This window comes from Musa acuminata, chromosome BXJ2-6, assembly GCF_036884655.1.
Source record: "Musa acuminata AAA Group cultivar baxijiao chromosome BXJ2-6, Cavendish_Baxijiao_AAA, whole genome shotgun sequence".
In the NCBI taxonomy this organism is placed as follows: Eukaryota; Viridiplantae; Streptophyta; class Magnoliopsida; order Zingiberales; family Musaceae; genus Musa; species Musa acuminata.
The window spans coordinates 3362501-3376763 of NC_088343.1; the positions used below are offsets into that span (position 1 = coordinate 3362501).

Here is a 14263-nt window from a genome sequence, read left to right on the forward strand (position 1 = left end):
TGATGCATTTTTTCATGCGATAGCAAACAAGATGATGATGCTTAACCATCTTGCTAATATGGGGCTACATTTTAGGTTGAATTGCATTCCCAAACCATATAAGACAATTTAATTAATGATCATCTAAGTGAGATCAGGTCCCTTGGGTGTCAACTATGCCTAGATTGGGTTAAATTAGGAATAGTCTAACCTAATCTCACCAAATACAATTGTGCAAGTGTTAACTTTTAGATGTGCACCAATTTATCAATAAAAGGATTAGTACTTCTAGAACTTCATTTAAAGTGTAGCTTCCTAGTTTCACTCTTCTATTTCTCTATCTTATGAATGCAGCTGAGAGGATCATGAAAGCATCATCTGCAGTCCTAATGTCTGATACAGATGTCGAAAGTTTGGATTTAACAAGCACAACAATGTTGGATTTTCACTTGCAAATACAGGATATAACTTCACACATCCAAATATATAAAGACCAAACAAATGTTCATTGCAAGCATACATTCTTAGAGATACTATGCCCAAACAAATATATAAAGATGCATTTTGATAGACTAGCAGACTCAGAGATTGAACACAATTTGCTGCAAATCCATCCTTATTATTAACTGTGCCGCTCGAGCCTAGTCAACCGAATTATCTATAGAGATTACTATCTGAAGCATAATCCATGTGCTTTCTGCTACTCATGCTTCTTATAACTAGCAACTAGCAGGCAGACAGGCTTTACTCTATCAACAATATATATCACCAAATCACTTTCAAATAAGACGTTGTTGTTTGTATCCTAGATATCATCGATCGTTACATATTTATATTTTCATATGATATGATAATATGCTTGAAACTCATATATCATATATAAATTTATGAATCATTATAAACAATAATGAAGGAGCTTGTTGGCAAGACCATCCTTCTCTTCTTCTCGGCTCGCCGGTTCGGTACATGCCGTAGATTTCTTCCTCATATGATCGAGGAATATCACAAGATCAAGCGCATGGGCAGTGCTTTCGAGGTGGTCAACATCTCCATGGACAAGGATCAGGATTCCTTTGAGGAGTTCTTCTCCGGCATGCCTTGGTTGGCGCTACCGTTCGGTGATGAGAGGAAGAAATCTTTGAAACGCACTTTCGGAGTCGGTGTCCTCCTCCCCTCCCTGGTTGCCATTAGTCCTACAGGTCGAACTAGCACAAGGAACGCCGCCACGCATTCGTTGGCGACACATGGAGCGGATACCTACACGTTCAGCGAGGAAAGGATCAAGGGGTTGGACCAGAAGATAGACGAGACGGCAAAGGATGGTCCGAGAAGAGGAAGCATGAGCTCCACATGAATGAGAAGTTGGAGCGGAGCCAAGTGAACACTTGCACAATTGTATTTGGTGGGATTAGTGTACTTCAAATCATATCCTAATGTTTCTCTAAGCATTGAGCTTATTGTAATTACCAATAGAAAAGAACAAAATATTGAGTCCAATCGTCTCGAGGAGACTATTTCAAATCTCTATATGAATGCATGATGAATAACAGCACTCACCCTTCCTCGAAAGTCAACTTTGTAAAAGGGCTGAAAGATGGAGAGAGATGCGAGAGAGATGGGGGTAGAACAGCAGCTGTTTTCGTCTCTCTTGCTTGTTCGCTAACAAGGTTGTACATGTCTCATGGTCAAAGCACACTTCCTTTGACCTTCCTCTTTTCGTTAAAGATCGACTCGTACGTAAAGCTGGGGAATAATACTCCATGGATAAAGAGTGCTATCTTCCCACGGTTCGGGATCAACTGTTAGGTCAGGTTCCAGGGGAGGCATTGATTGCTTGCTCGTATTGCTTACGGTACCCTCTTTCGGCAGATGGATAAGATGTGGGTGGCCCTGGAAAAAGTGGTTCTGCTGCCGTTCTTCACCGATGAGAGAGGAATGAGAACTTCTCTCGCATGCCGGGAATCAGATGAATTGTGGTGGTCGATAGATAGTTAGTTGTATGTAATGTTGAGTGGAAAGAGATTCGGATGAAAGAGGTACGACGGCCCCGGTTCGGAACTAAAGGTTGAGCGCGAGATAAAGTCAAAACTGGCGAGACCCAACGCATTAGTTCCCCTCTACCCAACTTGCCAATAATCAAGTTGTAGCTATAGTTATCCTACTCATTTCTGAGCGCGAGATCAAGTCAAAGCTGGCGTGACCCAACGCATTAGTTCCCCTCTACCCAACTTACCAATAATCAAGTTGTAGCTATAGTTATCCTACTCATTTCTGAGCGCGAGATCAAGTCAAAGCTGGCGAGACCCAACGCATTAGTTCCCCTCTACCCAACTTGCCAATAATCAAGTTGTAGCTATTGTTATCCTACTCATTTCTGAGCGCGAGATCAAGTCAAAGCTGGCGTGACCCAACGCATTAGTTCCCCTCTACCCAACTTACCAATAATCAAGTTGTAGCTATAGTTATCCTACTCATTTCTGAGCGCGAGATCAAGTCAAAGCTGGCGAGACCCAACGCATTAGTTCCCCTCTACCCAACTTGCCAATAATCAAGTTGTAGCTATTGTTATCCTACTCATTTCTGAGCGCGAGATCAAGTCAAAGCTGGCGTGACCCAACGCATTAGTTCCCCTCTACCCAAGTATCCAGTTGAGTATCAAGTCAAGTAGAAGGTATCTCGTTAAGTGGAAAGTATAGTAGATGGTCAAGAAGTAGAAAATAGAAGGTTTCGTATCTAAAGCCGTAGAAAGTTGCAAGTCCATGAAATTCAGTCTCAAGCAGTAGAAAGAAAGGTTGAAAGAAAGGATTGAAGACTCACCCCTAATACACTTAGGCGAAAGAACACGCAGGCAAGTGGAACTCGCACCCCATCCTATAAGTGTTAGAGCACCCATAGTCAGCTTATGCACCGGCGACAAGAAGTTTGCTTGTCTATTCCCGCTGCTTGCTCTTTCGCACCCCGACTCCTTGAAGAGAGAATATCGCTATCCTTGAAGATTCTATCGCTATCCTTTAATATAGATAGAATGGTGTAGTAAAACACTGGTTACTGCTGGCTCAACGCACAACGGCAAATAGACTAGTAGTGACTCTAGCGTGCACAATAGAATATAGAATCCGGTAAACAATCAGAAAAAAAAGGTAAACAATAAGCTTCTTGGAATTTATGAATTGAGTAGAGGCTGCGTTTCTTTCAACGTTACACTTTCTACCTTGACTTGCAACCCTAGCATTCGATCTACCACATCTTTCTGCCCTAGCTTTCGATCTACCACATGTTGCATAGCTTGTTGAGCTCGAGCATCAAAGTTCTAGTGCCGTTTGCTTGTTCAATAAACAATAAGTTGATTCTACCACAAATCTGGCTTTGCTGATACTTCTCAGTAATAGAGGCTATTTAAACTTACAACTGAATGAAATTTTTTGCAACAGTGAACATATTATAATATTAAAAAAATAATTCCACATCTAATGTGTGTGGTAAGGTTTGTGATTGTATTTATTTTAAGGTCTCGAGAATCAAGTCTTCCTCACTAAGGTTGCATTTGAAAGAAAAGAAGATATCTGACTTTTGTCTCCACAAAAACCAACACATTGTCAGGCAATTTAAGAAAATACACATCATGCGATTTTATCCATAGGTCATCATGTCATATGAGAAGAGTAAAGTCAACCATTTAGTTCTTCAGCACTCCGTAAACCAAATGAATAGTGCTTTATACATTCGATACTAACTATCGGGTTAAAGATGGGAACTTTGGGATCACCCGCAACTAATTCACTGCCATATGATGATTTGTCCAAATGTATACGCTACAACCTTCAAGAGGATATATTGCTATGTACAACACACTTCAAATCTACAGCAGGATAGAAGGATCACTTGGAACTTCAGTCTCACCCAGCATATCATCATTTTTATGTATGAGGAGCATCAGGTCTGATCGGCTTATTAAATTGCACCAGTATCATCGTCATGTTGTCCAATCCCTCTCCACTAATGGTGGATGGTGCCAGACACCGGTCCAACACTCTTTCACATACTGCAGACAGGCAGCTCTCCTGCAGTTAGCAACATAGGCACCAGAAAAAGTATTATGATAAATAAAACAAAATATACTTCTGGCAAATAAAACTGCTTTATTCCATTATGTATAAAGCCTAAGATACACTATTTGGCCAAAAAACAAAAGTCCATTTCATGAGCTCGGTTACTGAGACCATCAAGTGTTGAAGTTAGCCTCAATCAAGGTCACTGACGTTACAGCTTCGGATAATTGGTTTATGTTGGACATAAGGTTCCGAGAAAGATACTCTTAAAGTGATCAAAAAATAACATAGAATAAGGTCCTCACCGTTTTTATATGCTCAGTGATGAAATCCACCAGTTGCTGGTTTATCATGCAATCCCTGGTAAAAAGTATCAGAATAGACACCTATAAGTACACGAGTATTTCAAATGGACACATACTATGGCAAGCATGAGTTCTCAATCTGATTCTATTAGAATCTCTAAGCAAGGAGCACTCGACTATGTAGAAAAACACCTTACGGTTATAAATGTTATAAGCCACAATGAAACATAATTCTTGAACTGGTAGATGATGATGATAACGGCACAACAGGTAATAACCAAACATGAGAAATTTATTACAGTCCAATGAAGTACATAGACAAAATAATGCTGAATGTTCAAACACAAACACTTGACTGATACTATCCAATGAATCTTTTGCCGCTATTGAGCTCTAATTTAATATACATCAACTGTTCTATTTGTAAGAGAAGAGAATTCATAGGCACACAAATAGCTGAGAAATTTATTATGAATTATAAACATATAATTTAGTGTGAGTAGTTTGATACTTCGATGTGCTAGAAACATGAAAGACAATAGTATTACTATCTTCTTTAAATTGTGGATGGACACTAGAGTATTGATAACATTATAACCGTGGCTTATGGTCTATCAACTATTTAAATGAAGGCATGTCAATGTTGCAATTGAAACACGATATATATGATTGTTGGAAATCTCATTATAAGAATAGTTATAGTAGATTTAGTTGTCTTGGATTTACAATTGCTAAAGAGGTGCTGAAAAGGCATACCAGACTCCATCACATGCTAAAATGAGAAATTCATCATCATCGCATAGCTCCACCTACAGCGAAGGCCAACAAATGACATACCGAGATTTATAATAGAACTCATGATAATATGGTGGATCATAGTTCAAATGGTTCTAAATTTAATCACTATTGGAAGCGGAACTGTGGTATACTCACAATGTTTATGTCTGGATTGCATGTCACAACTTGCTTCTCAGCAGGTAAAAACTTATTTTGCTTGAATTCCATGTCGCCTGCCATAAGTTTGCTTCTCAAGAGTAAAACATATGATAAGGCAGCCTACAAATTTTATTAAAAAACACTGAGGAAGTACCAATTGCTCTAGTGAGGTTTAAGCTTCCATTTATTCGTCCTGCTTGAATAAAACCACCTGCTTTTACGATCCTTTCCTTCTCCTCAACAAGATATGGTTTGTGGTCTGTTGACAAACTAATTGCCTATAGAGAACAAACAGAAGTAAGACTACACAATTGAGGCATATTTTTTGTCTATGATGTAATTTTGAAGCACATGAAAACACAAATCAGTAGAAAGAGATTCTCTTAGTGACAAACCCGACCCTTCCTCGAGAGTACACAACGAGAATCACCAGCATTTGCAACAATGAGTTGGTTGTTTCTAATGACTGCCACACAAGCTGTGCTTCCAGATGTCGGTCCAGAGAAATCAGAATGTGGTCCCTGACAAAGAGTTCTTTTGAGTCACAAGATTCCTAATGGATCCACTTAACTTGCAAATAGTACTTTACGCCTTTTCAAGATTCAGTCTAACAACTAGCACCGACAAGAACAAGATCTTGAGTATGAAACATGGACAAGGACAATGGACACAGAAAAAAAGGAACCAATATGACAAAACTTTAGAAACTAGGACAAGGTAATTAATACTAATGCATTTTCTACCACTCTAATTTATATTCAGCATGTATGTAATATTTAGAAAATTTATGGTGGGAACATACGAAAATTAGAAAAACAACAAACAATCACTTGCCAAATTCTTCTACCATTTTTGCCAGATATTGAGTATACATACCATAGTAAATTAGTAGTGCAAGATAACATACAAATTGCCTCAGTCTGTATAGAAGCCTTGTGTACATAAATATAAGCCTTCTAACAAAATTTAGGAATATAATGCAAAGATGATACACGATTTAAGTTCTGCACCTGCCAATAAGAATCAGTCTCCTTTTTCCTCTATTATGCATCATATACTCCTAACTTTGAATAATAATTTTGGTTCCATGAAACTCGAATTGAAGTGACATACCTGGTACACACCAAAAACTAGTACGTCTTAAGTTAACATAAGTATACGCATGTAGTATATTTTAAAGTATCACACTGTTCTGGTAATTACCCAACAAATCTGGGTTTGCAATACGGATAGACCTTTTTCTAAAATGTATGTTCTATGAAGCATTTCATTTCTACATCTTTACCATCACAATATTTTAGCTTTATAAAATCTCTGTCAAAACAAAATTCAGAAATTTCATGTGAAAAAAGTAAATGCATAATCTTGTGCTTCTCACTTATATTGGACATATAAAAGCAACCAACTTCCAAACAGGGAAATCTGATGAACAAGGACTCATCAGACACTTCAGACCAAGTGAATTATAGGCCAAAGGAACAACTTTAATGGACATGTTCAATTTTAGGAGAGGCCAAACCCAGACAAGTGACCTACAGCAATATCACAAACCACAGAAGTCAGTTTGAGGTGTGACATATCGTGGGAAAATTAGAGCTCAATTATCTCTCAATCTCTTTCTCTGTTCTTTCACTCCTTTGATCTCTCTTCCCAATGTACTGCCCCTCCTTTCTCAAAGTTTGTATTTCTATCTTCAACAACAGCACAACATTTTAAATTTTCATCCGAAAAACATGTTATACAATTCCTTGACAACCAAGACCCTAAACATTGTAAAACACTTTGTCAACTGCAGAGACAGCTCAAACAACTACTGTTGAAAAGTTGGCTTCAGCCAAAATCTCCTAAAATACTTTCCCATCCTTTTATAGCTTCAACAGCTCATTTAGGTATTAAAAAAAAATTCTTGAAACTTTGGCTTCCCTGAGAACAATTCAACCATTATATAAAATACAACTAAGATGGATGACAAAGAAAAATGCTTTCATAGACTCCACAGCTGTACTTTTTTTGGATTCTTCATTCGTGCACATATATTACAGCACAAAAGGAACTTCAGACCCACATAATTAAAAGACAATCCTTCCAAAAACAAAACAAGCAAAGTATTCAAGATATGGCATCCCCAGCATATTAAATGAAACAATATAACATCTTGAACAAAGTTAAAGAAGATCATCAGAGTAATATATCACCTCCTCATATGCCCATTCATCTAAATGTTCACTGGAATAACCACCCCTTGGGGACCATATCAATCCTTCAATTAAACCTGTGAACTTGTCCATTTTGTCCCCCAGTACAGCTAATTCCCTCCATCCTCTCTGTCCTTTCATCATCTCATCCATTCTGAATCAAAACAAGAATCATATGTATGACAAATTGATACATTAATTAATCTATTCAGTTCTCTTGTCACATTACATGCTTTATGACATACCATATGTGGCCTAAAACTGAATTTTTTATCTCAACTCAAAACTACAGATATTGGAAGACAATAGTAGCATCATATGTTACCTTAAAAATGCTTTTTGTACTGAAGCAGATAAATCACCACCCAACTGAGGCTCATACTTGAGAATTTGAGCGTGCAGGTATTTTGCACAGAATTTGGCTACTACTTTTCCTGAAACAACATATTACCTCAGTAAGAATTGGTTAATAGTTGCAATATTACTACATCTGAGATAAAAAAGACAAGGAAAACAAGTGATGAAGCAGAGTCACTGTACAAATCAAATCTAGTATAGAAAATCATTTCTTGTAGTGAGGAAAATACAACAACATGCACCAAGTAACAGGACACTATGAGTCTGACAATCACAACCTTAACATAGAAGGAACTGTTTGTGTAGACAAATTATATTAGTTTTCAGGTCATCTAGGCTCTTGTATAGAGGATTCAATTATGTCAGAAAATGTCACCAGTGTCTCAAATGTAAAGAAAAGTGAAGCAATAATAGTGAATTGGATTACAGATGTGCATTTTCAGTCAAGTTTGAGCTCTCTAAAGTAAATATAAGCAATTATTCTGATAAAGTTGTAAGTAATAACAATTTAGTTTAGCCAATTTTCAATACAAGCATTACCATGATTACTAATCCTTGCAACTACAATTTATTGATTTATAGACCATATTTGTCAAGCATTTCTACTATAGCTATGTTAAATGCCCAAAATTAATTTTGCATGACATCGTGTTCCTTTCATTACTTTATGTATAGTCGTATAACAGCACAACCCACGTCAGCAATGAAGACCAATCTGACCGATGTATCGTGTCTCAGGGGTCACTCACACCTCGCCAACTGCGCAGCTCCCACATCATCCGTAGAGTTATCACGGGTGACTTAGTCCCTTGTTTCTCTTGTCGCCACGTGGCGGATAAGCCTTGAGTGCTCGACAAGTTGAAAGTAGGAGAATATAAAGAATTCCGACGGCCATCCGCACAAGTCAGCGGGAAGAGAGAAAAAATAATGTGGCGAATTTCCAAAAAATCTATTATTTTCATAATTCTCTAATAACTTATTTGGTACCTAATACCTTAAATATCTGTAATTTGATAGCCAAAACCACCTATTATTTTTTCTTTCCTTTATTTTTCTTTTTTTATGGATCGATCTAATTATAATCTTTTCAATAATACCTTATATTATTTTTTAACATTAAATTATAATATTTTTTATATATATTACTAAAAACATTATAATTAAATCAGTTTAGACCATAAAAAATCCTTATGCGCAATTCTCCCAATATAATATATTATATTATATTATATTATATTATATAATAGTCTAATTTTTGTAAAACTTTGAAACTCGAATATCAATGCAAATTATCTATTTAAACAACAAAACTTATTCATCATATTTCCCTCCAAACCAAAGTAAATAACTGAGCAAGTTGTGTTTAGTGTTTAGTATGTACTCATAGTCAGGCAACTAAATTTGACAAAAAGTGTTTCTAAATAACATGCAGCAAAAAAGCCTCCAATAAGAGTTCATTTGTGTGTGCAATGGAAGGATGTTGTCTGTAGCAGCAGAGCATGTCACAACCTTTGTAGCACACGAAGCCTTTGCAATGAAAAAGAACCTAAGCCAACCTCCACATGTGAAGAGTTGCTTGAGTGTGACTCAGCCTAGCATGCATGGGAACCTTTATGGCAAGCCACACGTCAACACATGCCAACTAGTGCATCAATCGTAGGCTCCATTTGAGCAAATTGGACAATGTAAAAGACAACCTCGGAATCGACCACTAAAAGTTGTAAACATGTACATGATAAAGTTTTCAACACTAGACTAGATAACTATATCTTAATTGTCCTCCAAAACTTCTACCAAGAGAACAGCCATTATACTTTTACCCTTCACCTAAATTCTTAAAGATTTCCTGGAAGATCATCTTCAAGGTTAAGATATATCTAAATTAGACTATGTCACAGTCAAATTGGGAGATTGCAAAAAGACGAGATCGACAAATACATTAGAATATTTTATGTAAATGCTTTCCCAGCCCTCCATCTCCATGTTATTAAAATTTTGAAGTTCTCTCCATGAAGGAGCCCAATTTGAGTATATCGACAATCATGTGCATAAGTTGCCATTTCAGTAATATGAGAATGGAAACTAGGTCACAGACCAAACTATAATTAGGAACACTATCTTGTATCAGACAAAACAAATGGCATTCATAAAGCTCATGAGTTGTAATGACTGTTACAGAACAATCATTTTGCTAATTCAAGACTCTTTATGCTTTCACTTGAATGTTTGTCCAGGCTTAAGATTATAGTTCTCTGGCAAGGTGTTATAAATGCCATACGTGAACTTTGCCTAAACCATGCCAGTTCAAGATCAAATCAGTCATCTAATGTGATACACAACGTGAGCCAACAATTTAATTATATAATAAGGCATCTCAAAAGTTTACAAGACTACTTTGACATTGATCATCAAACAAATGAATAAATGCACAGACCACCATCTTCAAGTCAGATTCTGAGCTTAATTTAAAGAAAATGCTGGATGCAAAACAAGTGACAAAGTGAATAAAAAAGACTCCAAAAAATCAAGAAGCATAATGTCACAAAGGAATTTATAATAAGGTTACCAGTGAAGGCTCCAAAAAAATTCATTCAAACATAAAAAGTATGCAACCTTTCTGGAAAGTTGTACATTTAGATAATGACAATTAAAAGCACAACATGCTTTGTCAATTAACATTTACAAATTGAATGCAGTGGCTTACTTCTTTTTCTGACATTAATACCTTGAGAATCAATTTGATTCCACCTCGAATTAGGTACATGTTTATCATGCTAGTTCAGAAATTACATTGGGTTCATCATGCGGTGAGGGTGATCACCTTTGGTCAATAAAGTTTTACCTCTAATAAACCCAAACTGCCCAACTTACAGCCTTAATCTGTGCTTTATGGAATATTTCTCCTAACATGTCTAGACAACAAAGCTTTAATATGTTGTGAATCATGAGAAATATTTTCTGCACCATATAAAAACGACTCACTTGGTTCCTAAAGTTATAGAGCATCTTACTAATTTAGGATACAATCAGTCTCAAATAAAAAATGTCAAAGATTGAGAATAGTATATAGAACACCAATGAGAAAATTCTCAAAATAATGGTTCCAACAAATTTCTCTAATTTTACAATTCACCTTCAAGGATTTAGCTACATCTTAAATTGCATCAAAACATAATCTGCTATTTTTTAACTATTAATACATACAAATAGACTAAGGATTTAATGATGTTGTAGCATTTGGGGTTAGTAGAAAAAAATTGTTAGAGCACAAAGCGTGTTGTACTACATCACAAACTAATAAATTTCATATTGTTGCTAAAATGCATTAAAAGGGAGGGGGGAAAAACACTCCAGAAAACTGAAATAAGCTGCACTTATTGTAACCTTGCATATCCAAAACGCCAAATTCACCAAGACTGACTACCAGTTTGGAACTAGGTTTCCAGGATCATCCCCAGATAAACTACTAATCCAGACACTAGACTAAATCCGTACCATGGATTAAGAAATGAAGCGGCTTTCCATCTACCGGAGCCTAGAGGCACTCAAGAAGGAACACATTCAGAAACCCTAGGCAAAAAACCAGTTCACAGCGAGCAATAAAGAAGCAAAAAAAAAAAAAAAGACGACGACGAGAATCACCTGTTGGCACCACTTGGCGAGCACATGGAGGCGGAGCATCCGCTGCCGAGTCTTGGCGATGAACTTGAGGAGGTCTATCTTCTTCTCGGAGTCGGATCGCTGGTCCTCCGGCGCCCGGGACCGCTCCACCAGCTCCTTGAGGGCGAGGTAGGAATCCTCCGCGGCTCGTCGCACAAGGGCGGAGAACTCCACCGTCTGCTGCCCCAGTTCCGCCGCCATCGCCCTCCGCTCCGGCGCCCAAAGTTTGGGGCGGAGGGGGGGGGGGCGCTAGGGTTTCGACGGCCCGGCTCGAATCCGGGCGCCGCGGGTGCAAAACGAAGGAAGGCGAGATCGAATTCGCAGCTCCAAGTTGGAGGGCGGAGGAACCGACCAAATACAGTGTGCAAAGATCGGAGAGAGAGAGAGACAGGCTATTTGGTACGTGCGGGTTTGGGTTTACGACAAATAGGAATGGGGGAAAGGGTTGGTCGGTCCAAATGTGATCTATGTGGCCGCAACTTCATCATAAAAATCTTTTTCTTACATCTGATGATCTACTCGCAAATCATACCTGCTATACAATTGGAGGAAAACGGTCGGTCCGTAAGAAGCTCAGTATAACCTCCAACAATAACGAGGGCAGACTTCTGTCTCAAATTAACCGGTGGGGAAATCCTTTCTTTTATTTTGTCCCAGATAAATATTTCTTGTCTGCTACACGTCGCACTAAATGACTCACCCTCGCACCCATCTCTCTCATGGGCTCCACGTCTCATCTCCAGTTACATTCAGCCATGCGGGACTCTGGGTGCGTAATTATTTTGACTCTGCCTGTTGACAAGACTGAATCACCCCTGAAACCTTGATGGGTGTTGGTGTAAACAACTTTTTTAGTCGTGGCCTTGGGGCCGACGCGGCTTGTTCGGGGAAGTCCGAATGGCGGGGATCTTGCGTAGCGTCCCTTGAGGTCTCCTGGCGGTCGGTCACGGTGGTCGGGTCGGGATGTCGCGTCGGGTGGAGAGCTTTGCCACAGCGTCGGGAAGAGGCGACGTCGTCTCGCACCTGCACACAGGTCGGGTCGGAAGCTCGGCCTGACCCCTCCGACGATCAAGTCAGCGATGTGGAGAAGGTTTTGGAGGAAGAGATACCTCCGAGTGCATTGTGCTTGTCTTTTCTCCCCTTGTTCGTTTAGAACTCTGAGATATTTATAGATGAGTTTGATGTTACCTGATGTGGCTGCCAGCGGGAGTAGGATCGTACCTCCGATGGCATCTGACATCGCCACTGGGGTTGCGTGGAGAACCGAACTGCCGCAGGGTATGGGCGAGCTTCAGCCGATGTCCCCCTCTACCTTGGCCGAGCGTGCGGGGTCAGATGGTTCAGTCGTTGTCTGGGAGCGGGTGACGCTGGCGCATATCAAGTCGGCGTTAATACGCATTTCCTCGGGCAGGACGTCGCCCAGGTATGGCTGACATCATGGCGCATTACATCGCCATTTTTACCCTTATCATATTCCCCCCCCCCCCCCCCGAAAGGAGCTATGCGTCGGTTGTCGTACGCAAGGGGTTCGATGCATGGCTTCTTTCTTCTGGTGGGCTGGTTCCGCAGACCCGAGGAGCACGACGTAGGCGGGTTGGCCGCGCGGGTGTATCTCGAGCAACATGGGGCCGAGGTGCACAACTCAATCGGGAAGCCGAGCAGAGATCGGGGTCTCGGAGAGCGTGCGATCGGGGAGCACGGCGTAGGCGGGCAGGTCGCGCAAGCATGGTCTTGGGCAACGTGTAACCGAGGAGCACGACGCAGGCGGGTAGGGCGGGCAGGTGTGGTCTCGGGCAACACGCAGCCGAGGAGCACGGCGCAGGCGAGCTGAACGCGCAAGCGTGGTCCCGAGTAACATGCAACCAAGGAGCACGACTCAGTCGGACAAGCCGAGCAGAGTTGGACTCGGGGGTCATGGAGCCAAGGAGCATGACGCAGGCGGGCAGGCCGCGCAAGGGTGTCTCGGAGAGTATGGAGCCGAGGAGCACGACGCAGGCGGGCAGGCCGCGCAGGTGTGGTCTCACGGAACATGGAGCCAAGGAGCACGACACAAGTGGGCTGGCCGCGCAGGTGTGGTTTCGGGGAGCATGGAGCCGAGGAGCACGACGCAGGCGGGCTGGCCGCGTATGTGTGGTCTCGGGCAACATGCGGCCGAGGTGCACAACTCAGTTGGGAAGCCGAGCAGAGATCGGGGTCTCGGAGAGCATGCGACCGGGGAGCGCGGCGCAGGCGGGCAAGTCGCGCAGGTGTGGTCTCGGGCAACGTGTAATCGAGGAGCACAACGTAGGCGGGCAGGCCGCGCAGGTGTGGTCTCGGGCAACACGCAACCGAGGAGCACGGCGCAGGCGGGCTGAACGCGCAGGCGTGGTCCCGAGTAACATGCAATCGAGGAGTATGACTCAGTCGGACATGCCGAGTAGAGGTGGACTCGGGGGTCATGGAGCCGAGGAGCACGACGCAGGAGGGCAGGCCGCGCAGGGGTGTCTCGGAGAGTATGGAGCCAAGGAGCACGACGCATGCGGGCAGGCCGCGCAGGTGTGTCTCGGGAAGCACGAAGCCGAGGAGCACGACGCAGGCTGGCAGGCCGCGCAGGTGTGTCTCAGAGAGTATGGAGCCGAGAAGCTGCTTGTGCCATTTTCCCTCCTTGTCCATTTAGCAGTAGCGGGGGTGGAGAACTACCGTTTTTTACTTATTTTCTAAGGTGGAGCGGGTTGCTTTTGCTACACGCTTTCGGGCGTTGAGATCAAGGCGTCAGTGCGCTGCCGCTTCAACGGGGCTGCCA

General features: G+C 41.2%; 1 protein-coding gene across 1 annotated transcript; it reads right to left on the reverse strand.

Moving 5' to 3' along the window:
* Positions 1–3583: 3583 nt before the first annotated feature.
* Positions 3584–11488, reverse strand: LOC135614260 (probable protein phosphatase 2C 11). Its single transcript, XM_065111418.1, has 9 exons — positions 11464–11488; positions 7790–7898; positions 7465–7618; positions 5665–5790; positions 5424–5547; positions 5267–5343; positions 5090–5142; positions 4334–4388; positions 3584–4040 (listed from the first exon to the last, which is right to left on the reverse strand). Exons 3-9 carry the CDS (start codon positions 7615–7617, stop codon positions 3897–3899), a joined length of 732 nt encoding a protein of 243 aa, XP_064967490.1. The 5' UTR covers position 7618; positions 7790–7898; positions 11464–11488; the 3' UTR covers positions 3584–3896.
* Positions 11489–14263: the final 2775 nt, after the last annotated feature.